The sequence below is a fragment of the Venturia canescens genome, chromosome 7 (assembly GCF_019457755.1).
Source record: "Venturia canescens isolate UGA chromosome 7, ASM1945775v1, whole genome shotgun sequence".
Taxonomy (NCBI): domain Eukaryota; kingdom Metazoa; phylum Arthropoda; class Insecta; order Hymenoptera; family Ichneumonidae; genus Venturia; species Venturia canescens.
Window position 1 is genome coordinate 11,139,307 of NC_057427.1, and position 27,254 is coordinate 11,166,560.

Below are 27,254 nucleotides of genomic sequence, written 5' to 3' on the forward strand. Positions count from 1 at the left end.
AAAAATCGAGTAGACGGGATTTAAAAAAAAAAAATGTTCGTTCACCTTTATTTACTTGTGACAGACACCCCGCTCAATCATTCGGAGAGACGCATTCGATGGAAACATTTATTTAAAAATGTGTAAACATATTCGCTAGAAATTGGTATTTTCATTCTCATTTTCACGATTTTTATTCCCATTTTCGTATTCTCTTTTCTCGATGGCTTATATCCCAGTATTTTCCCCTTCTTTCATCCACAATTATCGACAAAATTCTCTGTCGTTCACGTTATCGTCTCTGAATAATAACCACAATAATAATAATATTCAAAAAAATCATTACAATAAATAGCTCATTATGGTTACCCAATTGATTATTACGAATAAAGTCTTCAAATCGTGCGAGCTTCAATATTCAGTGGGAAATTCTCTCTCTTGTTCTCTCTCTCTCTCTCTCTCTCACTCTCTCGTTCTCTGTTCTCCTTGAACCGCAGCGGGTTCGAAGTTCACAAAATTTCTATAAAAATTCATAATAATGACATTCATAGATTACGAATATACCAAAGTCTTCATAGCCATCATTTTTAGCATTATTATTATCATTTATGAGGACGAATTTTCAATCGGACGTAACATCGAGTCTATTCCCCCATTTTTGTCATTATAACCCGGTCTGATAATGCATTAGCACAAAATTTTGAATTTTATTGTTCAAAGATTCACTGTATTCAGTCTCGTTTCCGGTATTCGTTTTGCGCTCAAATAAACGAACTACAAAAAATGCCCTGACAGTGCTTTTCTCTCAAATTCACTTGCCATTCGACAAAAACTCCGAGTGCGCAGTTTCCATATTTTTGAGACGAGTATTTCGAAAAATTTTTCATTAGAAACTTCTCAATACAAATGAATCACACAATTTTCTTGAATTTCGAGTCAAAAGGAACTAAATGAGCGATTGAGTTTAATATATTTCGTACAGTCGCGAAAATCTCATTTTCTTACTGATTTTATCTTCTATAATTGAGCAGAAAAAAAAACAATTTTCTCTCAGCTTCGCTGTTTTACTCGAAAAATATTCATTCAAACAATATCAGACGCTAGAGATTTTAGTTACTCAATTATCTCCAATAAAAACGTTCATCGAAGAAATTTAATTGACTCCAACTACTATGACTATTCGATAAATTAAGTTATAATGAAAATTGGCGTGGTTATATAAATAAACAAATAAATATTTATAATAAAAATACGAACTATTCAGACATACATTATTGACGATTTATATAGATAATCGATAAATATATTGGGCATTCCACGCACCGATTCGACTAGTCATTTTGAGTAGTACATGTGAAAAGGACTCAGAAATTATTTCCAGACTTCTTTGGACCGATTCGAGATGACGATTTTTCGAAAGAAAAGTGTTTGAGCCAAAGTTAAGGAGCCCAAGATTCACAAAGTCTTTCACAAGAGAAATTTTGAGCACTGAGCTGAAGTGGGCTTCCTTCTCGGCAAAAAGAAGCTTTTTTTTTTTTAAGGAAAAATCGAAGAGGCCGAGGAATGCCCCATACACATGAAATATCATCAAAATGCCACTGTTTACTATCGATATGTGATCGGAACAATCGTCACCTAAACTACGTAAATGCAAGTTAATTCAGTTATACACAACACTTGTCTAACGGCCAAACACAAGGAAAACCGAAAAAGAAAAGAAATAAAATGAAAGGTAACCAAGAGATGACCGGAAGATATATTTCGCTAGTGAAATTGGATTAAAGGTCACGCGAATCACTCTTCACTTGACGATTCAACGCATTTTCTACTCATTTGTGACTAAATATTACACAGGAGATGAACACACAAATTTCCCAATGATATCGACCAAACATCGATATTCATTGTTTTTATTTTTTTTTTTTCTTAATCCTTTATCATCTCGAAAATCTAAAAATTTTGTATACATACATATGTTGCAACAGAGTCGACTATACATTCGCTAGCGATAAAGATCGCTGACGAGGGAAGCATCGCTCGACTCGAGAAATAGTCGTACTAGTATTTGACAGAAAAATAGGAGAACGTAAACTAGAGAATCGCAACTAAGAATTTCTTCTAAATCATTCGTTGCATGACGTTTCATTTTTTGTTTTCTTTCCGTTTTTTCTTTCTCTCTCTCTTTCTCTAAAAATTCAGTTTTTAATCGGACGTTTTCAAAGTGTTTGGCTGACTAAGGTGAAACAGCGCTCATTTCGGTTCAGGATGTTTTCCGAATACGTTTACAAACAGCAATTTCACTAGGTTAGAATTTCGAAGCTTGGCTGTTCAACAAAATTAGGGAAAAACTTTTAGTTATTTTCCAAGTTTTCTTTTAAATTGATCTCCATTGCGATGAAGCGAAGACAGATTTGGAATAACTACATTTTTCTTAACTGATGAGAAATGTTTTTTCTGGTTCTTGAATGACCAAGGGCTGGAATTCTGACCTAATATGGTTGTTGACTGAGAACGTACGTGGAAAACTTCCTGATCTTTTTTCGATTCCTCCCGCTCTCTCTCTCTCCCTTTCTCTTTATACAGAAAAATTTGACAGTCAATGGCACACGTTCGTTTCTTACACAACGTTCACCACGTTTATGGAATCACTATCATTCCGTGGATATTTCCGGAATTCCAGCAGCCACAACTTGGATAATTTTCACAATTTTCATGTCGAAGTTACGAGTTCATGTCAAGTTACGAGTTTATGTAAAGCTTACATAAAAGTTGCAATAATAATCCAAGTGTGTACTACAGAGTGACTATTTTTTTCTCACCGGTCAATTCGAACTTCGTAGAGTTGAAATTCCGCTATAAACATTACACTCAAGTTAAAAGGGAGAAAGAGGGTGAAAGAGCTGTCTCGATTTATTGCAAGCTATTCGTTGCCCATTGTGCCACTTCCGTTGGCAATCCTGGATAATTCTTAACCGCCTCGAGTACCTGCTGCGGCGTCAACAGGAACTTATAGTATTGATACTCTTTCTCCGTTCGTGCATTTGTACCGCCAACCGGTGACATCAGCTCCAGATTCTGTTGAATAGCGTTAGAATGAAAATTTATTTTCCATGTCATTAAAAAATAAACCGTTATAAATGAAAACGTGTGAAGTTGGTTGGCAAACTTTGAAATTTTATTTACTCTTTTGATCGTAAAACGAAATTGCAAATTTACCTCAAAAATCAATTTTGAGTATTTTCATCCTATGTAGCACCAAAAAAATGTTTCACCAAAATGTAGCAATTTTTTTTATTCCAAAATCATGATGCCCAATGAAAACAATTAATTTAGCTATGAAAAAAATGTAAAATTTTCGGTACTTGCTCAAAAATACGTTAAATTTTCGCAAGGATTTAATTTGTTTGTATTTTTGAAAATCTTACACGTATACAGACCTTAATATGCTCGAAGGCTTTCATTATTACGGGCCTTTGAACCGTTTGCACAGCGGATGTTTGGTTGGCAAATTTGATGTAACGATTGAGAACCGTTTCAAAGTTAAGAGGCTCCCCGTCGAAAATCTCGGTCTCGTGTTTCATGGCAATTATCTGAAATCGTAACCAATGCATGGTGATCACAGGAACATGGTCGCCTTGTGCAAAAAAAATTTGACTGCAGGTAAGTAAACTTGTTTTTTGATTAGTCAAATGAGATGAAAAAATGTTCAAAAATGTAGCCTCAAAAGTTGGCCTCAAATATTACTAAGTATCTATTACTTCCAGTTAAAAATCAAATTTTCATCGATTAAAACTATTGCAGTCAAACAACTCTCTTTTTCGACATAGAGTTTCAACGATTGCACCCGTGAGCACGAAAACGATGTTTTTTGTGCTCAAAAGTGGTGTAGTTCAGAAGACAAAACCATGATTTTGCAGATAAAATAAAAAATGGAATCAACGCTCACCAATTGAATGATTAAAAAACCTATGAAACTTACCAAACTGAGTTCAAGAACAGAGAGACCTTCGAGCATGAGAACTTTGTCATCGGGTGTGAAAATTTTGCTGGCTTCAACAAAATCATTGACCTCGAGTTTCTGATGTTTTTCATCGAGTGTGGAAACAGCAACAGCGAGGAAATTTCTGAAGCTTCGTTCGCTCACATCGAGCTGATACATTTTTTTGAGTAAATTTATCATAGTGACATTACCGACAAGGCTATCGATATATTCGTTCCACCTTGTACCAAATTGTGGATCGATAGTGAAATCATCGTACTGCTGTTCGATCCTGTTGACGTTTTCGTCGTCAGGTATACACAACAAATGACGAAACAATTCAAGTCTGTCATCAAAAGCAGTAGTGGGCTGTTCTTCGCTCGCTGTCTTGTCACCGGGGAATAAAAAAATTTGACGATGAGAGAAACGCGATTTGACTCGTTTCTCCAACAATTCGATCACGTCCAACCGACAAGTTATGCCGAGAACGCAAATCGGTGCTTGTGCCGATTGTGCCACGTCGAACAAATTGTAAAGCAACGTTTGATTCTGATGTGAACAAAAGAGATCAAACTCGTCGAGTATAAATATACAAGGTTTGGATCGTTTTTTGTCACCTGATTTCAAGCATTCAAGCAAAAACGACAAATTCTCAGCGAATGTACCAAATACTTTTTCACCAACTACATTCTCCAATTGCATTTGCCTTGTCGCATCTTTCAGAGCCAAACGATCATCTGTGTGCACTAGACCGTGAAGATTTACTATTAATGCATTATCTTTGAAATTCTTTGATGCTGAGAGCTCCTTCAACACGCTATTCACCAACTGGAAATGAAAAAATTTCTGTGTAGAGAATAGTAGAGAAAACAAGTCATTTTAAAAACATTTCAGGTACCCCCTAGATTTAATTCTAAATCTCAAAAAAAATATTAAATTATCATTTCTATAATCATCTGCCTGAAAATGTTAGACTCTGTTGTAGGAAAATGAGAATTTCTTCACATTCTAACAGACCAAACTTCAGCACGATTTTATTCACTCATTTATTCCACATCTTGATAAAAACAAGTTGATTTCAATTTTTAGCATCATTCAGGTTTTTATTTCTACATATTTTGCAAACTTTTGTTATCCTCTAGATTTTTTCAAGAACTATGAACGGAAAGAAAGACTCTGAGCCCTGAAAAAAATCTTCCAGTCTTTAACGTCCATCACCAAAAATTAATTTACAGTTGAACGTGCGAATGAAATTTTATGATGCTTTAATAATGCAAAGACTAGACGATTACTGTACCGTTGTTTTGCCACTCCCTCGTGGTCCAATCAGCAGCGCTGAGTTACTTTCACCCAGTTCCACAGTACGTTTGAGTAATTCAAGAACATGAAGCCGTTCCTTAACGTGATGTCTAAATTTGGTCTCAGGACACATTATTTTACGCTTAAGATATTTTCTTGTGAGAAGAATCATGTTATCCTGGAAGTCTATTGCCATATTCTTCTTTTTGCTCATTGTTACGAACTTTTTGTTAACCTACCGACCCATTAAGAATTGGACAATCGTGAAAATCGTGTCAAGAAAAATCAATAAAACACTTGTCATTTTTCGTTACGTATCGCCATACTAAGGTTATATTTAACGGGTTAATAAATTCGAAAAACGATAAATGAAGTCAAGAACCCATGCAGGTTATAAATAACGATTTTATCGAATCTTTCATCGAGCGTGTATATGTTACACAGCTGAAAATTAAGGTTCCACCTGACAATATCATGTAGTCCAACTTATCGACCCAACATAACCTTTATGGGGTGTATTTTATTGAAGCAAGAAGAAAAATTGTTTCACTCACCAGTTGTTTCTATAAGAGTACACGCGAATTGAAAATATACTCGCGCTTTATGCTGCACCAGCGTCCTAAACAATCTTACGAATTTTTTCACAATAGAGGAATCAAATATAATGAGAGACGTCGATATTGTTTTAAAGGGACGCCGGAGTGTCCCGAAAAGTCAGATGTTTCGAGACCAAAACAAATATGGCTGACGGTGAGATGCAGTCGGAAAAAAAAAATTGTATTTTTTTGTTTAAAAAACGAAAAATTCGTAACAATTCGGCGAGAAAAAGGCGAGGCGACGACGGTGACAATCGTGAGTTTATAAACGAAAAGTTGCTTGAACTATGCCTCGAACAATTGTTGGATTCTCTTAATTTAGTTAGCCAAATTGAATTATTGTTTTTTGAGGTTACGAGACGCTGCATGTTTGTTTTTCTTTGTAAATATAGTAAATATTGTTGTTTACGTGTACATTTCGTGTTTTTGTGCCATAGAAAGCAGCGATGATGAGACAACGGTTGTAAAAAAGGAAAAAAGAATCGACGACAAAAATCCGTTGAGGCAAAGTGTAAGTACGCTAATACACGTGCGCATGCAAACCCGAAAAATATCGAATTTTGTTTCACCCCCATAGATTTTCGCTAATTTTTTAAATAGTTGAAGAACTACACAGGATTTGTTTATAATCTGCACAAATTTGATATTCTTGAAATTGGAATAAATACTCAATAGATCCAAAAGTTAATATTCTAAAGTGTGAATTAATTCATTAAAAATCAAGTTTTCAAATTCATCTGCGTAGTAATTGAAAAACTTGATACTCCCAACTATTCGATATTTCACGAGTGCGGTCAAGAATTCTTCATTTCTTACAAATATTTTTGAATAAGCAATCACTTTTCGATTTAAAAAATCATAGACAAGTACAAAGCAGCGGAAAGTTAAAGAGTGTCAAGAAGATGATGAAAGTGAAGAGGAGGGAATATCAGTATCATATAAAAGTAAAAGAACTCCAATGCCAGCGGGTCCTAGCGATCAGGGAGCAACAGCAGTTTTAGAGACCGAAACTGAAATTGACAAAGATGCTCAGGCACTTTTTGAGAAAGCTCAAAAAATAAATGAGCAGCTAGAAGGCAAAGAAGATGATAAAATATATCGTGGTCTCAATAATTATGCTCAGTATTACAAAAAGAAAGACACAGCTGCGGGAAATGCTTCTAGCGGGATGGTTAGAAATGGACCCATAAGGGCACCCGCTAATCTTCGTGCTACTGTTAGATGGGATTATCAACCAGATATCTGCAAAGATTATAAAGAAACAGGGTTTTGTGGGTTTGGAGGTGAGTTATCATTGTTAGTATGTCAGTAAGTTGAAGAAAAAAAGATTTCCACTTCCACAACACACAATTTTTGATTTATCATGAAAACATAATCATTTAAAAATAAACACGAGCAAAAAAATCAAGTATTGCCTCTTTGCACCTACAGACAGCTGCAAATTTCTTCACGATCGATCTGACTACAAACTTGGCTGGCAGTTGGAGAGAGAAACTGGCACTGGGGAATACGATAATAGCGGAGATGAGGACGATAAGAAGTATGAGATTGACAGCGATGAGGAAAATCTGCCATTCAAGTGCTTCATTTGTCGCGAATCTTTCACTGATCCCATAGTCACGAAGTAAGAATTTCTCCTTATTATACTTTTATTGCCTCATTACACATTGTTTCCGACTACCAGATCGATTTTTCTTGACATTCTTGACTTTTTGCTTAAATTATTTTCGACGTTAGTTTTAAGGACAGAGTATCTTTTGTTTATCGTTATTGAATAAGTTCGTTTTCGATCAGTTGTGAGGGTTGCAAGGGTCAACAATTTCTTGCAAAGAAATTCTTCAATATTTCTCATAATGATCACTTTGCATTCTTGTTCTACAGATGTAAGCATTATTTCTGTGAAAAATGTGCCTTGGAACACTACAGAAAGAGCACCAGATGTTTTATCTGCACCGCTCAAACAAACGGTGTGTTTAATCCAGCGAAGGAACTAATCGCAAGATCGAAATTGGAGAAGGAACATGCTGCTCTGGAAGAAGCTGAGAGTCACACTGAAAATGACAATGAAGATGATTAGACGTAAGGAAAAGTGAAATATAGAATTTCAATGAACACAAAATAAAATCGGGATCCATGGGAGAATAATGAGACATTTTTTTAAATGAGTGCACACAAGATTAAAACAGGAACAGAAAAGCTTTTCTGAAAGAATACCAATATAAAACGCTTATCTGCAATTCATTGACAAAAGTTTGCCGAGATAAAAAACTTTTAAATGACAAATTTTCAATAATAAAAATACAATCAAGAACATAATTTTACTCAAACACAAACTCCAAGCTAAATATTATCCGTCAACAGTCTAAAATTAGTAATTTTTTAAATGCCGGAGAGTAGCTATTCGACAGAGAAAAGAATGATGAAAAGTGGCCGTATCATCAGTCTTACAAAGTTTTTGAGTCCGCAAATGATAAACGAGTCTAAAAAACAAGTAAAAGCTTTAGTTGGCCATAAAAACGAAACTAAGAACGACGTTTGATTTCGGACGTCGGAGTATTTACTTTGACTCGTTAATCGTCGTTCATTACTTCTTCAAAGAGTATTGGTGATAAGATAATGTATAGACCGAAGATTGCCCAAGCTATCTCGAATACCGGGCGATAACTCTCTAAATGAGCACACGCACACACACGGACACGCGCGCGTACACATGCTGAAAATGAAACTTGACAAATGCCAATGGAAAAAAATATTCGAACTTTACATCGTTGGACCGTATCAAAAGTTTTCTTCATAAGTCTTCAATCGATTAAATTCGAAACTGAGTAAGATTCCGTCCCAGTAGTAATGACTGCGTTGAAAGAAAATTTCAATGAATTTTTTTGAGTAAAAAGAAATAAAATAAAAATAGAAAGGAAAAAAATCATCGTTTCGTTTCCGTCAGTGAAAATTTTAACCCCAAAAAAGGAATGCGTTATCGTTTGCCTTCCATGCTCTTTGTTCTTCAGCTGAAAAACACGTTTAGCTTCTCCTTCAATTTTCTTCCGTTCAGTCGTTCTCGTGTCTAATTCACCAAATGCATTTGTCCTTTGTTAATGCTCTGAAATCGTAAATTGCCCCTCTCGCTCCTGCTCGCTTTTGCCCCCTTCGATGCCAGCGTTCATGGCCCGAAAGACTTTGGACTAATTCGTTTGATCGTAGGCGAGGGCGGCACTCAAACAACCGACGATTAAGTACAACGTGTGTGGGGCGAGAATCTTCACGATCCCATGCAGGCTCGCCAGTCATTACCGGACGTTCGCTCATCCAACTCATCGCTCTAACACTCCGAGAAAAAATGAGTACGATAGTTCAAAACAAGCTTCTCACTCAATGAACAACGTTTATTTTTTCCTTTCGGGTGAGTGACATTCGGTCATTCAAAAATCATGAATCAACCACGTTTGACGATGTATTCGAAATTTTTCATTTGATCACCCAACCGAAAAGTACGTGCATCGTGAAAAAACCCTCCACGTGTCAATAAAAAAGAAAAAAACATTGTAGGACTTTAAGCAAACGGTAATAATTAAACATTCTTAATATTTGACTTTCTATGAATTTATGTAGCGATGTATTACATTTTATAGCAAATTTTAGCAATAGTGTGCCGTTTAGGATCACTTTTATTAAAAATTATCGGTTATTTCGACGTGGAAATAACCTCGCTAGGCAAAAAAGTTTTTAGGTTATCTACGAATAATTGGAGGTTCCAAAAAATATTATTATAATTCGATTTTTCTCATGCCTTTTCGTCTGTTCGATGTTTAGTTTTTGTTCTCTTTCATTTCGAGCGAAATTATCGGTTTCGATGTTTTTCAAGTGTTATTGTGAATTCTAAAATATTTACGTATTACTGGCTCACAAACCGCTGGACATTAACCCGGGTCAATGATAACTGTGAAGACGAACGTGTAGGACGAGTTTAATTTGATTAGTCATTAATTCCAGCCGATCGGTGACTCTCGTCAAAGGTCACAGACGACAAATGTAACAATGCTTTATCGGACAGTTGCAAATCTTTCATGTTTTTGCTCAACTTTTTTTTATCGATTGACCTAATTGTCAAAAGAATTGAGTGAACGAATTTTGAAATGTATAGTTCTTATACATTTTTACCAGCAAAGGGGCAGCAAAATTTTTGTGATTACATTTTTTGGTTTTTTTTTTTCGGAAAAAAAATTTTTTTAAGATATTTGCGTTCGGGTGTAAACGAAATTTTAATTATTCCCAACTTTTCTCTACCTTTACGCCACTCTCATTCAGAATTCATTATTGAGCGTTAATGTTTTACTGAAATCGAACAGAAAACAAAAATTCCCGCATGAAAAGTACCTGAAAATTTCTCTCACGCTCGATTTTTTTGAGCTGTTATCACGTTTTTGAATTTCATGGATTTCCATTCGTCATCGGTTTTTTTTCCTTCAATTTTCGGTAAACAATAGGAAAGTTCGAAATACAAAGGTACTACCGGGTAAAAGGAAATGCGGGCTCTGCGTTGCCGTTACTGCGCCGTTACGTATAAGTTCACCCAAGAGCGTATACACCGGGTGTCCGATTTTTGAGCGTCGAAAAAAGTTTAGCTTTATTTTCGGGCCAACTCGGGATAAAGAAAACCTCCGTCATCTCCCTTAAAATTCATTTTCAACGACTCTGATTCGTGAATGGTGACTCCAAAAATGTAACGCAAAATTTAAGAATATTTTTGAGGTTACATATTAGAGAAATGTATAAATTTGACAGTTTACGGAATATGTCAATACGAATATCATTGTTTCCAAGATATTGATGAAAATGGGATGCTCAATAATAAAGAAAACTGTACTGTAAAACTTCGGAGAGAGCCACCCTGTATATATATGACTCTGGGCTGAGTCTGGGCAGGGAGGGGCTGGAGGGTTTGTGGGATATAAACGCGCGCGAGAGACTCGGCAGGGTCGACGTGCGACTGCGGGATAGTAAACCCTCCTAGCGTTTTGAGAATCGATACACAATGTTTCCCTACACGTATACCGCTACAAGACGTGAAAAATGTCATCTCGATAAGCGATTGGAGCGTTATTACTCCCGGTGATAAATTATTAGTGAAAATAATGTTGGATTTGCTGCCTCCTTCGAAATAACGGGCTGTCCTTGTTCAACAGTGATGTTAAAACAAACGTTCGATAATATTAATTCCGTAGTTACGATTGTTCCGAGCGAAGAGCACCAACTTGAAAAAAATACGTGAGATTGCTGTGTATCCGTACGATTGGAAGATCGAAAGATAAAAAAATGAAAAGTAAGGAAAACTGAATTTTTATTCGCGTCAAGTTCGTTAATACTGTTCATGTCAAAATGATCACATAAAAGTTATCTTCCGTTCGGATATGAGTGCGCGAATAATAAAAATAAAACGGGATTCTGCTCGCAGATCTTTCTCAAGTATGTGTCTTTCAGACAAAGAGAAAAATCATAAATGAAAAACAGTGTTGCTATTATTTCGCTGAGATGATGATCGGCTGGGTCGTCGCTGATTGTGTTCACACTAAAGTATCGCGAGAAGAAACGTGGGAAGCAGATTCGTAAACAGGCGTATGACGGTTTCGTTTTACCGAGATTATTATTCATCCGGTGCATGATTAAATACGTCGCTGTATACCGACCGGGCAAACGTGTTACCGACCGAATGTAATGTGCGAGCTTTTTCCAAGTTTCGAAAGAAAATTCCATCTCCAGTTTTTTTATTACTCAATTAGAAATTAATACTGTACACATGTCGCGAATTTCGGCGACAGAAATTTTTTAATACGCTACCGCGTCCATCCGGAAACAAGTCAATCAGGTCAGTGGAAATAATAAAACTTCTACTATTCCAATGATCACTTCGTAAGCCCGGATTACGTGTGCAATCCGCTTCTGTACGTAACTGAAGAACGTCTCTGTTGCTTGAAATTTGCATTTTTCGAGTGCACGTACATCGACTAGGTCGGGGATTATACCAGCGAGAGATTAAAAAAATACTCGATATTATGAGCCGAATCAAATTTTAGTTTGAAATAAAATATCCAGAATATTTTATTTATACAACGTCGAAACGAATATCGCTTGATTTCTTTGTCCGATAACCTTACTCTTTATTATCAAGACCAAAAAAATTTTCTCTTCAATTCGAGGAAATGAAATTTTACTATGATCTCGGTTCTTCAAATTTTTCCACGATTAAGCCAAGATAACGCTCAGACACTTTACTATTGCCAAATAAAACCTCGAAAAAAATTATGTGTTCGATTTTTTTATTCAATTTTTTTGAGACCAAAAAAATAATAAAACATCTCGATGACATTATTCGCTATTAATTTTCATTGATACATTCCAGTGGACTTGCAAGTACTCTTTAAATATTTTCCTTCCCTCATTTTTTCGATTACCAATTACTTTTGGTTTCATTATTCAATTTAAAATTTATATGCTCGTTTCTTTAAAATATATTCGTATTGAAACGATGGAAAAATAAAGTAACGGATAAAGGTAGTTTGAGCTCCACGAAGAGTTTTTTTAAGTTCGCAATATTCACTGTTTTCTCTTCCTGTCGCTGTTCCTCCGAAGCTGAAGATGGAAATTCTATTTATTTTTATTTCGTAAAAAACTTGAAGAGTGAAAAATATTTTCGTGAGAATGTGAAGTATTCGAATAGTTCCCAGAAAAGCACAGCCAAAATCGTTGGACCTTCCACAATAGATAGCCCGATTCCGGGCAGATGAGTGCTTTTCCGAGAAAGTCCTCGAAATCCGAGCGCAGTTCCAGGAAAACGGTTTGTCGAGAAACATACTTTTTATTATTTTACAGTAGAATAACGAAGAGTAAAGTTTTTTTACATTCAATTTTCAAATATTTGACACTAACGATTTATTAGCTCATAACAAAGACTGTTTTTCAATGAAAAAAAAATCGAATGCACATTCGAGTGAGACGTCAAAGGATCAAAAGTGCGATTACGTCATCGATGTATGACAGAGCCCGCGGTTATCGGATTGGAAGGAGAAAGGGGTTGGAATAAGCCCCCGTTACGACAGAAATTAAATTCAAGATTGAACGAAAATAAGTTCGTCGATGAACGTTGAAAAATTGAACGCTCGAGGGGACAAAATGACAGCCGCGATTATATCAGTATAAATTCGGTAACACGATAAATATGGCTAGAATTCGTTACAGCGGATTGTATAGCACTCGCGAACACGTGTTCTGCAACCACGAGTGACCTCGACACCCCTTCCCTTTGGATTTAACCAGAAGAAAATAAAAATGGGAATCCCCTTCGTGTACAAAGCTGACCGAGGCTCCGACCAATCTGTTTTACCGATCGCGTGACATTGACACCGATCGAGGTCGTAACACGCGCTTGCCTCTCTGCCCACACGCGACTCTCATTGTTTTCGAGGACATCGTGTGACGTGATACGACCCCAGCCAAGGCCGCAAATACTGTATAAGATGTAAACTTCACAAAAATATTGACACGTTGCGCTTACAAAATTGCTTAAACTAATTAGTTTCTTTTTCTCTCACGACGCTGAACCTTATTTCAATAGTTTTTATTCTAAATGCTAGTTAGTACTATTTTTATCACGTTTTCTATTTGTGAACAAGTCAGGTGTGCGAATGAAGAAATTGACTGAACTACAAATTTCCTTAATTACCAAATTTTCCAAAATTTTTTTTCATTACTGCAATCGTTTTCTCGCAAATAGTTCGCCGAGTTGTAGGGGTGAAAGCGTAAATTGAGTTTTTACATCGCAGTGTTGCTTGCATCAATGTCTCGATCGATTCGCGTAATATTTACATTTCAAATTTTAGATGTTTTTGGACAAAATTTCTTCATTTTAGGGGCATATACAAAACAATATAAAACATTCGACTTGAGAATTTTTTAAATTAATTCCAAAGTATTCGTTGATGTCAATATATTCATAAAATGTGCTCGAACCACTTAACCTCAAAATTGGAAAAAAAATTGAAGTTCTATACGTTCCTCAAAATAGTGTTCGAACGTCTGCCGAGAGGTTTGGAATATTCTGTAACAGACACACTATTTCCCCGTTATTTTTCAAATAAAAAATATTAAAAAGTAAATAAAAATAAAACAAAATCAAATGAAAAAGGTTTAAGAACCCAATCGTGTCATTGTTAATTCGACGTTTGCAAATTTCAGAAGCATCGATCGAACATTTGTCGTCTCATCGAGTATTGCACTTTCGAAAAGATATGCAGCTTCGACGAATTTGGTTCATTGGCACGTTTGCGGCGTGTTTGAGCACCAAAATCGCTCGAGCGTCTAGGCGCACATAAAAAAACATCGAGTTTCGGTTAAAAATTTAGCAACCATATTCTTAAAGTTTCTTTGCCGATTCTCAATATTCCAATATTTTTTCTCCATCCAATTTTAGTAGCAAAATTCATCGTGGTTTGATCAGCAACTGCGAGGAAATTGGCTTTTCAAAGCTTCCAAAGACATTTGGCCTGCTGAAATTTTTGCCGGAGCACTAAAATATTCACACACGTTCGCCCACCAATGCGAAAGATATTTATGAAAGTAGTTTGTCATATATATTTAAAAAAAAACACGGACATGCTGTATTAATCGAGTTCTTAAAATGGAAATTCGTGCGTGTGGTAGTGAACGAGTAAAGCTGTTTGTATGGTTGTACACCTGAATACACTATAGCAAGCAGGCGAGGAATAAGGTTTGTGAAAAAGTGGCTTTATCGCATTCGTTCAATATTTGCGGGAGTCCCGAGAGGGACCATATCTGATTCCGACGAATGTCTACCTCGAGTCCCATCATTTGGTTCGCGTGTGGCCTGACTCCGCGCGATTACGTTTCTTTTCCTCATTCGTGAGCATTTTTCAACGGTTTTCGCACACTGTTATTATTTATTATTATTATAAAATCTCATTCGCAGAGTGAGGAAAAACGAGTGAGTGAAAAAACGAGAAAGTTTGATTGAATTCGGTGCTCGTGATACGGTGGAAAAAAACGGGGGCAAAATATTATGGGGGTTCCCCCACGTTCGTAATTCAACGCAGTGTTTTCGTTCGTGCCAGAGTGGGGATTATATTTGGTAGAATGATCATTCTGGAAACACTAAAATCGTAAGTTTTTGGATTCGTATTTTTGAAGCGAAAGATTTTCGAAAATCCGCGATAGAAAAAGTTCACGCACATGTCGATTCGCGTCGTTTTCTCATTACTGCGTATTGGCAAACTCGTAGCACTGTATATGTTCGGTGAAATAACGTTTAGTGAGAATTTACAATGGCGGAAGTGCCATTCGTCTTCCACGAGACACTCGCACTTAGGCTAAAACGTTCGGTCGACTGAGTTGTAAATCACAACTGTATTATCTCTGTTTTCCGTGTCGAAAGATTCCGCTATCAATAAATCGTCGTCTCATTTTTTGTTATTGACTCACGACAATCTCGAAGCTTGTCATAAATTAGTAAAAACATTGAAATTATTAAAAGTTTACTGACAGTTTGGAAAAAAGATTTTGTCAAGTGAATAAAGGAACGAAGTGAAACGTCAGCAGCAGCAGCAGCACGAACAAAGGGCATGTCGGGTTTTGTAAAAGGCAACGTCGCTGATCTGGGTCTCGAAGAAGTAGCAACACTTTTTTCCCTGCTGTTGGCAGATCGATGAATTAGTATGTAGGGACACGCGAAACACACGGGCACTTTATGCTCTTACGTATACCGCGTTGCGGTCGAGACGACCGCGCGCACGACGTTGCATTAATTTCATCAATTAATCTCCTGGTTTAGACACACACGTACGAGGACACTTTGCGCGCTATTTTTTCTGCCGGGCGCCCTCTCGTGGCGCCGCGGGACTCACGGAAAACAACCTACAAATGTTTTCTATCCCTCGTCCCTCGTCGTCATGTGATTCGCGCTGACTTTTGTTCGATCCCGAAAGCGTCCGCGCCAACGAAACTTTATTTTCTCTCATTTTTCGTTTCCCACTTGTTTCAATTGAAACCTCGCAACTGTGCCACGTGTCCAATTATTTTGATGCGGTTACCGAGTCCCGGTAAACCAGCGCGGTCTAACAGCTGTTTCAATTCCAATAATAGCTCGTGACGGCGTTCAATAAACGATATTATAACAGTTAAATTCAACAAAAAAAACGCTCTTGTTTTACGAGTTGCTTGTTTCGGTGCTCGGAAAATTGAATTCAATGACAATGTACTGTAAAGTGCGATGATGTTTCAACTTTTTGTTCAGTGGTTCAAGCACGCGTTACGAATGTTTTCAACCAAGAAATTGTTTTTCTTTTATATCAATGCAGCTAGACGCCATTGAATTATCATTTACGGCGTAGCGTAAAAAAGCGTAGTTAGCGAACGGATAAAAAAATTAATGGACGAGTATAAGCGCACGAAAACGGGAGATGATTAGAGAGGGTTCGTGCAAATTTCCAGATGGTTGGTGGCAGTGATGCCCCCGTCGGAGGAGGAAAGCCAGTGGCTTGTTGGCAGCGGGGGTGGTTCATTATCTACTCCCGGCGGTTTACAGAACCCCGGAACCGGAGAACGATCCGGAGTTGCTAGAGGTGTCCGATACACCGAAGAAATGACCACCCAACCGAACGAGGCCACAGCCGCTGCTGGGGTGGGTACGGCATCGGCCGATTCGGCCGAGCACGACCTCATCGATTCGACTGCCGATACAACCCTCCTCGCTCAATTCCACGAAGACGCAATCAAACAGGTATTGTCACTCATGCGAACATTTTTCAAATTATTTTCGTTGCTATATTCATGTAGCGATAACAACGAGAACAATAATAGCATCGTTAAGTTGCATGGTCAAACTTTAGACCAACAAAAAATCAAAATATTTTTTCCGAATTTTCGATGCATCATTTCGACTTTTCAAGGAGCTGTCAATAATCACTGGTTGAAAATAAAGAATGTGATGTAAACGATTCACTTTTATGTTTGTATTAGAGAACCCTGATCCTTTTTGTCATTGATTACACGTTATAAAAGGAATGCGTATCCGCGGAAATTCGATTTCTACAGATGCTGAGATTTTACATGGGCGATAGGCGACGATGAGTCACTATGTCGAGAGAGCTTTCTACAGATACGAATACTAATGATACCATATCTCCTAAAGTCCCGAACGATTCTTATTATCATTTTCGTTGTTTAGGATTGATCGTTGTTTTTTTTTTATTTATCTTTAAAACATGACCTTCCGACTATCGTTATCGTTGACTTTTTAGAGTGTATAATCAACTTGGAGTCCAACGGGAGCGATAGTTATACACTTGTTACGTTCATTAAAAACGAAGAGAACATCGATGGGGGGACGACCCTTCTGTGGAAAGATCCTTGTCAACACTCTTGTATCCCCGTTTTTAATCTCGACTGTGAGATTCCGATCGAGGGATTGGTTGCTAGGGAAATTGCGTCACGCGATATATTGAAAGAAATAACATAACCAAAGCGAGACGCGCGTCCCGGCGGGGACATCGGATTCGCTTTGTGTTTTTTTGTTTTTTTTTTTCGTCTCTTATACCGTTTCTTCGTTTGTACCCTCGTTTTATTTCGAGTTTTTATTCCTACATATATTTACGCAACGAACGATAAATCCCAGGTTGTGTTCAATTTACACTCAGACTTTTATCATGGACGAAGAAGTGCTGGACAACTCGATCGTCAAACTCAAATACACGCCACGCGAGTTACCTGGTTATATCAAAGATTTTCCTGTAAACAAATTTTTCTGTTTTTGACAGCTGTTTTCTGTTATACACCTTTTAGGTTAAGTCGGGCATTTCAGTAATGTAGAAACGATTATAAGGTTTCGGAGCCCAAATTTGCTGTGCAGTTCAAAGGCACTAGAAAGTTCCGAATTATTAAAAATCATGCAACAATAAAAACGCACCCTTTTCAGGAAAGATTCTTAGGAAAATAATTGCGTCTCGTACGATCTTCTAGTCACAACCAAAAAATCTTTGTTTCAACATCTTCATTTTTTGACAATTATGCATTTCAGACTGTTACAAAATTTGTTTGAAACAATTATTATGCTTCATGATGTGCTTTGGATTATATTTTTTTTATGGAAAAAAGTTCATCAAAAATTACGTCATTGTTGTAATTATTACTATTGTTAACTCGGCATGCCAAACTCATTGTGCCAAATTAAAAATTACGTGTTCTTGCAGATTTGACACTTTGTGATGAAAAAATCTAATAAACATCTTTCCAATATATCCTCTAAATCCTGCAAAATATCACTGCATTTTTGTTCATTTTTTTGACAACATAGTCAACGAATATCAGGATATTCACAAACGGCTTACATAATTATTGTTACAATTCCAAGTTTGCATTGATTGAAATAATCTACTGTGATATTAATAGGAATGGTGAAAAAAAAATTTAGCAGAGTGGCAAAAAATTAGGAATCTAACGAATAAAACTATATTTTTGAATCTTTAGGCTGGAGTGGGATACTTTCAACTGCTTGCTGCATTATGCGCTGGTCTCAGTCTTGCTGCAGACACGGTTGAATTTTTTGTAGTGCCGTACATATTGCCAAGTGCCGAAGTAGAACTTTGCATAGAGGACAATGAGAAAGGATGGTTGGGAAACATAACGTTGATGGGATTGGCGATTGGAGGTTTAGGATGGGGTGGACTTGGTGACAGATTGGGAAGACGCAGAGCCCTTATCTCAGCCATGTCAGTTCACGCTTTATTCAGCGGCGTTGCGACTTTTATGCCCACTTATGGCACATTTATGACAGCAAGATTTTGTTCCGCTATTGGGTAAATATGCTATCTGGCATGTTGCACAATTAACTAACCGTTTTTAGACAGCAGAAATAACTGTGGAGTTTTCTATTTTCAGCGTCGGCGGTACGGTGCCTCTGGCTTATCCATACCTTGCTGAATGTTGTCCCCGTGCTAGCCAAGGACGTTGGACTGGTATCCTCGTTGGAGCTGCTGCACTTGGTGGCGTTTATGCTGCACTTTTAGCCTGGGCTGTTGTACCCAGCACAGGTGAAATGGTCGTTCTGGAAAATAAAGAACATTTCAGCGCATGGCATCGATTTTTACTTTTGTGCTGCTTACCTGCTCTTTGCTCTACTGTTGGCCTTATTTTTCTGCCGGAAAGCCCCAGGTATCTTGTTGAGGCTGGTCACGATGTGGAAGCTATGATGGTCTATCAGGTTTGTCTTACTCCAATTATATTTCTGTATGACATGTCTCTTGACGAAGCCGTGCGTTACATTGCTATGAATTTTGTTGAGGAATTTCTGGCTCTCAAAGTGAATAGTGTGGCTATTGATAGTTGCAATGAAACGTCTCCAAACAAATCTAGATTCCTTTCGAACGAATAATTCAATGTAAAAAGTATGAATTATCATATTCCGATATAGATTGGACGAATGTATTTGGACAAAAATCACTCGCAGCAAATTGAGAAAAAGAATTTGTCGACAATTATCAGATTTGCCATCCCAGTCGTGGAATCGGCATATTCTCGTATGTAAGAGTGCGGCAGTCCTCGCGTTGGCTTCTCCGTTTAACACCTGACGTCGAGCGGCTACTGCATCTCTTGATTTCGTTTCTGTCAATGTTGACGAGGATGCCAGATTTCTTGTAGACTTATGAATTGATTTTGATCAATTAACGAAAACAAATGATCAGTTTGATAATATTGATATCATGAACGATGTTGCAATACTTATTTTTTCATGGGAAATTGCTTGATTATTTTAGAGGATATACAAGAGAAACAATGCAAGAAAAGGAGTTGCTGGGGCTCAGTATCAATTATCGGAACTCGAGTTGCCCAGTAAACGACCTCGAGGTTTGGCACCTCCATCTCCTGCCAATCATACGAGTGTACTAGCGGATATAATGTACTCCATTGAGATGGTAAGTAATGCCAACCATTAAACAGCTCAATCCGAAAGAATTCAGCTAGCCAATAACAAGCCTACGAATATTTCGTCACGATATAATGTTCAATTTTTGTCACTCTGTTCACAGTTCTGGAACTCATTTCTAGAGCTCTTCTCGATGCCTTATCTCCGGGTAACCGTCGTACTTCTCATCATTTGGTGCGCCGTTGCGTTTGGGTAAGGCACGGTTTTTCAATTGTTCATTTCTCAGCCAAGCTCCGATCGATTTGCATTGAAATTGAGTTTCGTCATTTTTCTAATTAGCCAAAAGGGAATCTTGAATATTTTCTCTATTAAAGCTCAAACGAATTTTCCATTTGATACTTTTTAATAATTATCGAATATTTTTTTAAAAGATTCTTTCCACTTGGTTTAGCAAACTGATTATTAAAATCCAATTTTCCGGTCCTTTCCAGACTTTACGGACTCATGGTGTGGTGTCCGGAATATTTGAAATTGATTCGCGCCAAGGAATACGAGTCTCAAACTGAACATCTAGTCGAAAAGGAATACAAGGATCGAACTTTTACCGGTTCTCTCGAAAATCGCCAGTACATAGACTCAAGATTCTTAAACTGCAAGTGAGTGTAAAATAATAACAAAATTTGAAGGAAATTATTCAATCAATTAATGGTTTAATTGGACTGAATTTCTGAATAACAAAATAGAGTTGAGGTTAAGTAACATCGTAGTTACGTTTTAAAGTTAACTCTCCGATCAATTTTCGAAATCGAAGCATACATTTTTTGGATAACAATCTTATATACAGTGGTCAAAGTTGCGGAGTTATTGCGTACATGTGGAATAGGACGAATCGGTGTTCAATCGAAATCAAAATCAATATTCAAGATGTTTTTTTCGCTGTTCACAGATTCAACAAGATGGTTTTTAGCCATGTGAATTTCAACAACTGTACCTTCCAATCCGTAGATTTTACTAGCATAAGATCCAGTAAGACGCACTTCACTGACAGTATCATTGTCGACTCCAAGTAAGAACACAAATCCATAAAATAGATGAGTGAAATCTATAAATTCTTACTTCCTCCGACTTTTCTCCTATCGTAATAGCTCACGGAGAAATTGCGTTTAAAAATTTCAGATTCGTTGACACAGATCTGTCCGCTCAGGTATTCACGAGATGCACGCTCAAGAACAATACCGAATTGAGCTTAAGTGGTCCTTGTCCGACCCTTGATCTTGATTACAATATTTATATTGAAGAAGCGCTTCATGGCCACTTGGTCGCTCAACTTGCGTTCGTTCCTGCAGCCGCACTCGCCGGTATAGCGCTCACAGTTCTTCAGCGGCCAAAAATGATCGGTAAACATTATTAAGGTGTACAAGAAATGAATTCCATCCATCGTTTTTGGAGTACATTGACATTGTCACCTTTTTTTATTTACAGGTTTGTCACTATTCTTATCCTCCGTTGCTGCTCTCTGTCTGATGCTTGTGAACGTCAACAGTGGAGCAGTTTTGGGCTTCGAAGGTGGATTCATTGCGATATTTGCAGTCGCATGGACCTCCCTGACTCTTGTTACTATCGAGAGCTTCCCCACCCATTTGAGGTGAAATACTTTTTAACCGCGATTGCTTCGAACCAAAAACCGACTTTACCCCAGCTCTTTGGACTTTGCCCCAGTTATTTGTACTGTTTATTTTTTAATTGAGGACGGAAAGTATCGCGACTTTCTAAAAAAAATGTATATTTTGTCATTGTCGTTGAAAAAACGTTCGGGCTCGATAAGATTGGGTGAAATTGTGAAGTCGAAGGGGCAAGTGAGATTTTTTCAGTAATTTTAATAATTTAAGCAAAAAGTTTCGACCTTGTTGAATATTCAAAAGAATATTTCTGTAAGGGCGCAAGTTATAAGATTTTCTGAAGATATTTGTTTCTGTACAGTGATGTTATGACTGCAACAAATGTTTTTTTTTTTTAATTCGATTTCTTGGATGACGCATTAACGAAGTAATAATATTTTTGTATTTTCAAGGTGTACCGGTTTCGGTCTCATGGCAGCTGGCATCCGATTGTCGGGTCTTATCGGAACAGCGACTTATCAAACGCTAGTAGGAGCTCCATTAATAGCTCCGGCGTTGTTAACAGCCTCGGCTCTTCTCATAGCGAGTCTCGCAACCTTGAAATTGCCGCACACGCACACGGTCTTTTTGTAAATCGATAGACCACGCAGCTCGGCAAATTGAAAACTGTTTACCTTCCTCGATTGTCTAGTTTCGAGAAGACTGGAAGATAAAAAATATATCCGAGGGAACGGTTCCCGATGAAACTTGACGAACGATTGAGTGTAAAATTCCTGCGGAAAAATCGTCAGCGTCGTAAGTGAGCCGGGTCAGTTTTGATGGACGGATTTTTTAAGCGCTGCTCGTTACGTCGTCGAATAATAAAACAGCGTAGTGGACACTAACAAATGCAGTCGTAAGCGTTATCGTAGAAAAATGTGACGTCATCCGTCCTCTTTTCTCGGATCTCTTTCTGCTCGTCTTGGAAAAAATCAACCGTCAATATCACCCATCCGGGGATCGTTTTGTGGAACCATGGAAGCAAAACGACACAAAGAAAAGTTGAACTGAGTCATGGATAATTAGGATTATTGTGCGATCGGAGCAAGAAAACTTATCATGTGTTTTACAACGGACTTCCGAAAAGTTGTGTGTTTCTGCGAAATTCACAATTTCCGAAGTAACTAAACTGAAATTATTGTACGTGAGATATTACCGTGATGGAAAATAAGGGACAAACAAATTTTTCAACGTTATCATTTGAATTGATAGAAAATTATTTTCTATTTGATCAAATCAAAATCAAGTTTATCCTTTATCATGAGAAATTCTTTGTAGAGTTACTACCGAATTTTTAATGGCGAATCACATGGCGAAATAAAAAGAATTTCCTGTTTTTAAATAGTTTTTATTTATAAACTAGAAAAAAATAGTACATTTTACTGCGATCGCCTGTACACATTCGAAAGTTTTAATATAAATTTTATCGTACTTGTGAACATTGAAAAAGAAATGTCTTGTACACATTAGACGAGTACGTTTAAAAACGAATGCAATTTTTCTACTCGTTCCCACGTTTCCGTGTAATCACGGTAATTTTAATCGTAAATATCTCAAAATTACCTTGGCTAATTCCTTTCATATACAATACGAAACGTAAAGAACGTAAGTTGAGGAATTATTGAATTTGGATGAATTTTTTCGTGATCGAAGAACAAGAGGTTCATCCGTTATTTTTTCCTTTCTTCGGCAGCGAAGCGTTATGAATTATTGGGAAATACGGATTGATTGAACTCTTGAACGAAGGCTTGGAGCTTCTCGGTGTTTGAATAAACGTTTTAGTGTATTTTGTTAAACGTGATGATATACAAATTTTCTTTTTTCGGAAAAATGCTCCGTCAATTTCGCTCTTTGGGTAGTCGTTTGTTTCATTTTGGCCTCTTAAAATGTACTAAATTGATCCTCTTTCTTTGTATAAGCTCCTTGAAATTGCTCCACCCGAGATTCAAGGGTTTAATGAAATGTTAAGCTCAGGCATGTTGTGAAATAAACAAACTAAACGCACAGGTTGTGTAGCGAAAGTGACTGATGCTCATCTGAGCTAATATCAATAAAGCTAGCTTTAAATCTATTCAAAAAATCATATCGCTGTTTTGGACCGGTGATGATTCGAGTTACGAGTCTTATCCAACTGACTTTTCCGGATCTTTGTCTTTGAAAGCTGTTGAATTTTTGAAGTGGCAAACAAAAAAGACACGTACACACATAAAACTTTGTAGACTGTGGGCCAAATCATCCCTGGACTTAGGTGTTATATGGACGTTTTAATGACTGTCGAATTTCTCCGATAGTAGATCGAACATTAGGGTGATGAAAAATAAATTTGTTCCATTGTCTCCGGTTGACGATGTGCTTCGACTTCAACTGAAAAAAAAAACAAAATAATTGTACTGTACTTTTAATTCGATACTCGCAAGCTGTACATTCGTACTTCTGTTGAATGTTCCCACTGAATTTCAACAGCTTTGCATATCTAAGAAATTGTTAGTTTCATCAAATGAAACGGAAACTGCACGAATATGTTTCCCATAAAAACAAACGATTCAAGAAAATCTCGCCATGTAAGAAAATATTAGGACCTTATTTTTCATCACTCTACTGAATACATAGTTCCTTTAAGTTTTAGGCATCTTATTGTATCGCGATAATTAAGGTAGTTGAGGAATTAATACTCTGCTTAGCGACTCGTTGTCACGATTGTGGACACGTTGTTTGCTCAACTGTGAAATATTATCGATGAAATTAGGTGTGAATCGATCCACTGTGACGTATTGTGAGACCAAAAAAAATCCTGTGCTTTGCGCATCAAAAAGGGCTCCAAGTCATTAAAGAATACTCATTACCCAACGTCAAGTCGTAAGGGGACAGAGTTTTTAAAGGCGCTGATTTCAATATTTTTATTTTCCTCAAACTCGAGCTTTGGACTTGAAAACTAAATGGTGTATCAATGGCAATTCTTGTAATTTAACTTCTACCGGGAAGAATCATGCCTCAGTCATAATCCCAATTGCAATAATACTCGGGGGAATACACTTTTAAAAATTTTTAATTGATGGTTTTGGGTGTAAAATATATTTTAATGAACTGACAAATTTTCATTCAAATCAATTTGATCATTTTTCTTGATGCATTGTTTCATCTATAATTATTTTTGGTGGGTTCGATTATCGATTGATTTGAATGAAAAAGTGCATCGAGGAACGACGACATCAACATACAATCCATTGTAATAGGCGTTGTGTAATTTACTTGCCAGTGTCTCTCTGAAAGCTTAGAGACTGAGTCGCATGTCGGTATGAGAGCGAAGAACAAATGCTGAATTTTAATGAGCAAAATATTGTTAGGATACGAACGTAAAATGCACACGTGTCGTGTCACATTTAGTGAACATCTTTTGCATATCGATTCTATCAACAGAAACCCAATAAATATCCAGAATAATGAAAATTATTAATATTAGGAGAGAAGAATGCGAACTCTTCTATAAGAAGAAAAAAAAAACACAAGCGACACATCACGATTGACCAATGCCCGATAAATCAATTGTTTCGATGGAAAAATTTGGTGTAATGTATCATCAAAAAGTTTCAATATTGGCATTGTGTCGATGTTCTATGTAAAAAAAACGAATCATCACACATAGCTGTTAATTTACTTGACATATCATGGTTACTAAAAAAAACCGAAAAAAATGGTAAAAAAGTAAAAATACAAGTAAACGAAAAAAAGGCGAGAAAAAAAACATTTTGGCGCTGTAGCCGTAGACTTTCGATTATTCAAATAGAAAGTTCATTTCAATAGATTATGCGAGACAGCCAACTAGAAAAAATACGTGTACAAGTCGCGAGAATTTTTATTGAATTATTTGTCGTTACGAACGAACGTTGCAAGCTATTCGAATAGTAATAATGTGGCAAAAAAGAAATAAGCGAAGCGATTAGAAGAATGAAATTGGGGGATCGTTTGGCAGCAAATCCAAAACGATAGAGAAATTTTTTTTTGCGAGACTTTATATAAATATATAATAAAAGCCATAGAAAATAGCGCATATATATATATACAGACACCATACGTATATTAATCATAATTTTATAAATTAATTTTTAAACATTTCTCGACACCTCGAGTCTATCTTTTTTAGCCGCAAGTTTTTTCCTCGATTAGCCGAAATCGTTGGTAATGATTGAACAAAAAACAAGCTTTTGGCCCACTCGACATTCACTCATTTTTTCCTGGAAAATTTGTACTACGAAAAAAATGGTTTTTCGAATGTACGAACGAGGAATAATTTGGATAAAGATTGACGTGAAATAGACTAATATAGTTTCCATGTATGTTGAGCGATTCACGTGAGAGATACAGAGTGAGAATGTAAGAGAGAGAGAGAGAGAGAGAGGACAAAGTAAAGAAATTCGATTTTTATCGAAACAATGTTGATATCGAGCTGTATATTTCGAACGATCGCGTTATCAAGATTTGCGGACTCTAGTGAACTTATAAATACTCGTTAATATTCCCACAGTCTCAGTTCCTATAATATCGACTGGATCAAATACGAAGGACAAAAATAAGCAAATGTAGCTGAAATAAGATCAGTAAAACAAACACACACGCAAACGTTAAATAATGAGAGTCCATGTGGATTCGACCGACATGTATATGCTTGCAACAGTTAAATTTCAATTAGTTTGATAAATAATTTATCAAATTTGCAATTAAAATAATATTAATCCCGGCTTCGTTAGGAAAACAATGACATCGTGATTGCGTTCATTGTTTTTATTTTTTTTTTCTTTTTCAATACATGCACTCAATTATGCGTCTCGACTCAATTCACTTTCATTGCAAATTATCGAACGGATCAATGAAAAAATAATTTCAACATGAATACAATAATGATAATTTTTCGATTGAGATTGCACGAAATTCGATAAAAAAAAAAAAACGTAAATTAAACACAAATATTAAATAAAAATACTCTCGATCGAGGCTGAAAAGACATCACGAAAAACACAATTTATTGGAGATGTAACACGAAACGGCAAAATGAAAATGAATCATGAGATTCCTTCTGCGTGTAAAGGATTTTAGAAACGCAATTGAATTTCAGCTAGTTATATATATAATTAGATTATCACAATCACGTACACCCATATAATGAATATATGTATATATGTGATACACATATAAATATGTACGACACATATATGAATGTATGTGATATATATATAGATTTATCACGTATGTATAAATGATACATACCCCAGAAATATTACAGTGCGGTTGGAAACTTTTTTTCTCCCTCCGCGTTCTCGTAAACGTTTCTATATTTGATCTCATGTCAATTCTCGGTTGTAAGATAGATACGTGTGCGAGAGAGAGAGAGAAAGAGAGAGAGTGATAACAGATGGTGAAAAATGATGAGAATACAAGAACAAGAAAAATATTTGAAAAAACAATCATTCGAAAAAGTAAAAAAAAAAAAAGAAATGATAAATAACGAATCCTCGAAATGCGTGGTTCCGAGAGTTGTACAAAAATGTTTTTTGGAAGGTGGAATAAAGTTAAATTTAACGATGTTTGGGCGTGAATTCAATTCTTCAAATTCCCACTCACCACCACCGCACTCCTTACTACTTTACTTCTTAGTTATGTATGCTTGAAAAAGCCTTGAAGCTCACACGCCATCGAGTTTCAGTGTCCTGATCAATTCATCCCCACGTGATGAAGTAAAATGATGGACGAAAGCTCTAGCAACACAAAACTGTGAAGCGATTCTGTCAGACAAAATGTTGCTCTAATAATATCAATGATTA

The 27,254-nt window shown here is 36.7% G+C and overlaps 3 protein-coding genes across 9 annotated transcripts; 2 read left to right on the top strand and 1 right to left on the bottom strand.

Annotated features, from left to right (window-relative positions):
• Nucleotides 1-19: 19 nt before the first annotated feature.
• On the bottom strand, nucleotides 20-5,471 carry Orc4 (origin recognition complex subunit 4). The gene is made up of 4 exons (XM_043423033.1): nucleotides 5,256-5,471; nucleotides 3,959-4,786; nucleotides 3,417-3,569; nucleotides 20-3,054 (listed from the first exon to the last, which is right to left on the bottom strand). The coding sequence occupies exons 1-4, from the start codon at nucleotides 5,469-5,471 to the stop codon at nucleotides 2,890-2,892; spliced, it is 1,362 nt and encodes a 453-aa protein (XP_043278968.1). The 3' UTR covers nucleotides 20-2,889.
• Nucleotides 5,472-5,974: 503 nt separating this feature from the next.
• On the top strand, nucleotides 5,975-9,442 carry mdlc (RING finger protein mdlc). Of its 2 annotated transcripts, XM_043423036.1 has the most exons (6): nucleotides 5,975-6,109; nucleotides 6,291-6,364; nucleotides 6,716-7,136; nucleotides 7,285-7,477; nucleotides 7,735-7,932; nucleotides 9,055-9,442. In XM_043423036.1, exons 1-5 carry the CDS (start codon nucleotides 5,998-6,000, stop codon nucleotides 7,928-7,930), a joined length of 996 nt encoding a protein of 331 aa, XP_043278971.1. In that variant the 5' UTR covers nucleotides 5,975-5,997; the 3' UTR covers nucleotides 7,931-7,932; nucleotides 9,055-9,442. The 2 variants fall into 2 exon arrangements, with proteins under 2 accessions (XP_043278971.1, XP_043278969.1); XM_043423034.1 differs by lacking the exon at nucleotides 9,055-9,442 and having other exon boundaries at nucleotides 7,735-8,169.
• LOC122412987 (synaptic vesicle glycoprotein 2B-like) lies at nucleotides 9,289-27,017 on the top strand. 6 transcript variants are annotated; one of them, XM_043423031.1, is made up of 11 exons: nucleotides 9,289-9,414; nucleotides 16,351-16,639; nucleotides 18,385-18,713; nucleotides 18,796-19,117; nucleotides 19,671-19,829; nucleotides 19,944-20,032; nucleotides 20,272-20,436; nucleotides 20,727-20,846; nucleotides 20,957-21,177; nucleotides 21,263-21,425; nucleotides 21,852-27,017. In XM_043423031.1, the coding sequence occupies exons 2-11, from the start codon at nucleotides 16,367-16,369 to the stop codon at nucleotides 22,030-22,032; spliced, it is 2,022 nt and encodes a 673-aa protein (XP_043278966.1). In that variant the 5' UTR covers nucleotides 9,289-9,414; nucleotides 16,351-16,366; the 3' UTR covers nucleotides 22,033-27,017. The 6 variants fall into 6 exon arrangements, with proteins under 6 accessions (XP_043278966.1, XP_043278965.1, XP_043278962.1 ...); XM_043423030.1 differs by lacking the exon at nucleotides 9,289-9,414 and adding an exon at nucleotides 11,035-11,173; XM_043423027.1 differs by lacking the exon at nucleotides 9,289-9,414 and adding an exon at nucleotides 11,335-15,023.
• The last annotated feature ends 237 nt before the right edge of the window (nucleotides 27,018-27,254 follow it).

What these genes read in the sequence shown, in the direction of transcription:
- Orc4 (XM_043423033.1), bottom strand. Translation starts at nt 5,471, where the DNA reads ATGAGCAAAAAGAAGAATATGGCAATAGACTTCCAGGATAACATGATT. An exon ending in CTGTTCTTGAACTCAGTTTG is followed by an intron (nt 3,570 to 3,958) that starts GTAAGTTTCATA and finishes TTACGATTTCAG; the next exon opens with ATAATTGCCATGAAACACGA. An exon ending in AAGCCTTCGAGCATATTAAG is followed by an intron (nt 3,055 to 3,416) that starts GTCTGTATACGT and finishes GCTATTCAACAG; the next exon opens with AATCTGGAGCTGATGTCACC.
- LOC122412987 (XM_043423027.1), top strand. Translation starts at nt 14,998, where the DNA reads ATGATCATTCTGGAAACACTAAAATC. An exon ending in AGATTTTGTTCCGCTATTGG is followed by an intron (nt 18,714 to 18,795) that starts GTAAATATGCTA and finishes TTCTATTTTCAG; the next exon opens with CGTCGGCGGTACGGTGCCTC. An exon ending in AGCTTCCCCACCCATTTGAG is followed by an intron (nt 21,426 to 21,851) that starts GTGAAATACTTT and finishes TGTATTTTCAAG; the next exon opens with GTGTACCGGTTTCGGTCTCA.
- mdlc (XM_043423036.1), top strand. Translation starts at nt 5,998, where the DNA reads ATGGCTGACGGTGAGATGCAGTCGGAAAAAAAAAATTGTATTTTTTTG. An exon ending in AGGGTTTTGTGGGTTTGGAG is followed by an intron (nt 7,137 to 7,284) that starts GTGAGTTATCAT and finishes TTGCACCTACAG; the next exon opens with ACAGCTGCAAATTTCTTCAC. An exon ending in ACTGATCCCATAGTCACGAA is followed by an intron (nt 7,478 to 7,734) that starts GTAAGAATTTCT and finishes CTTGTTCTACAG; the next exon opens with ATGTAAGCATTATTTCTGTG.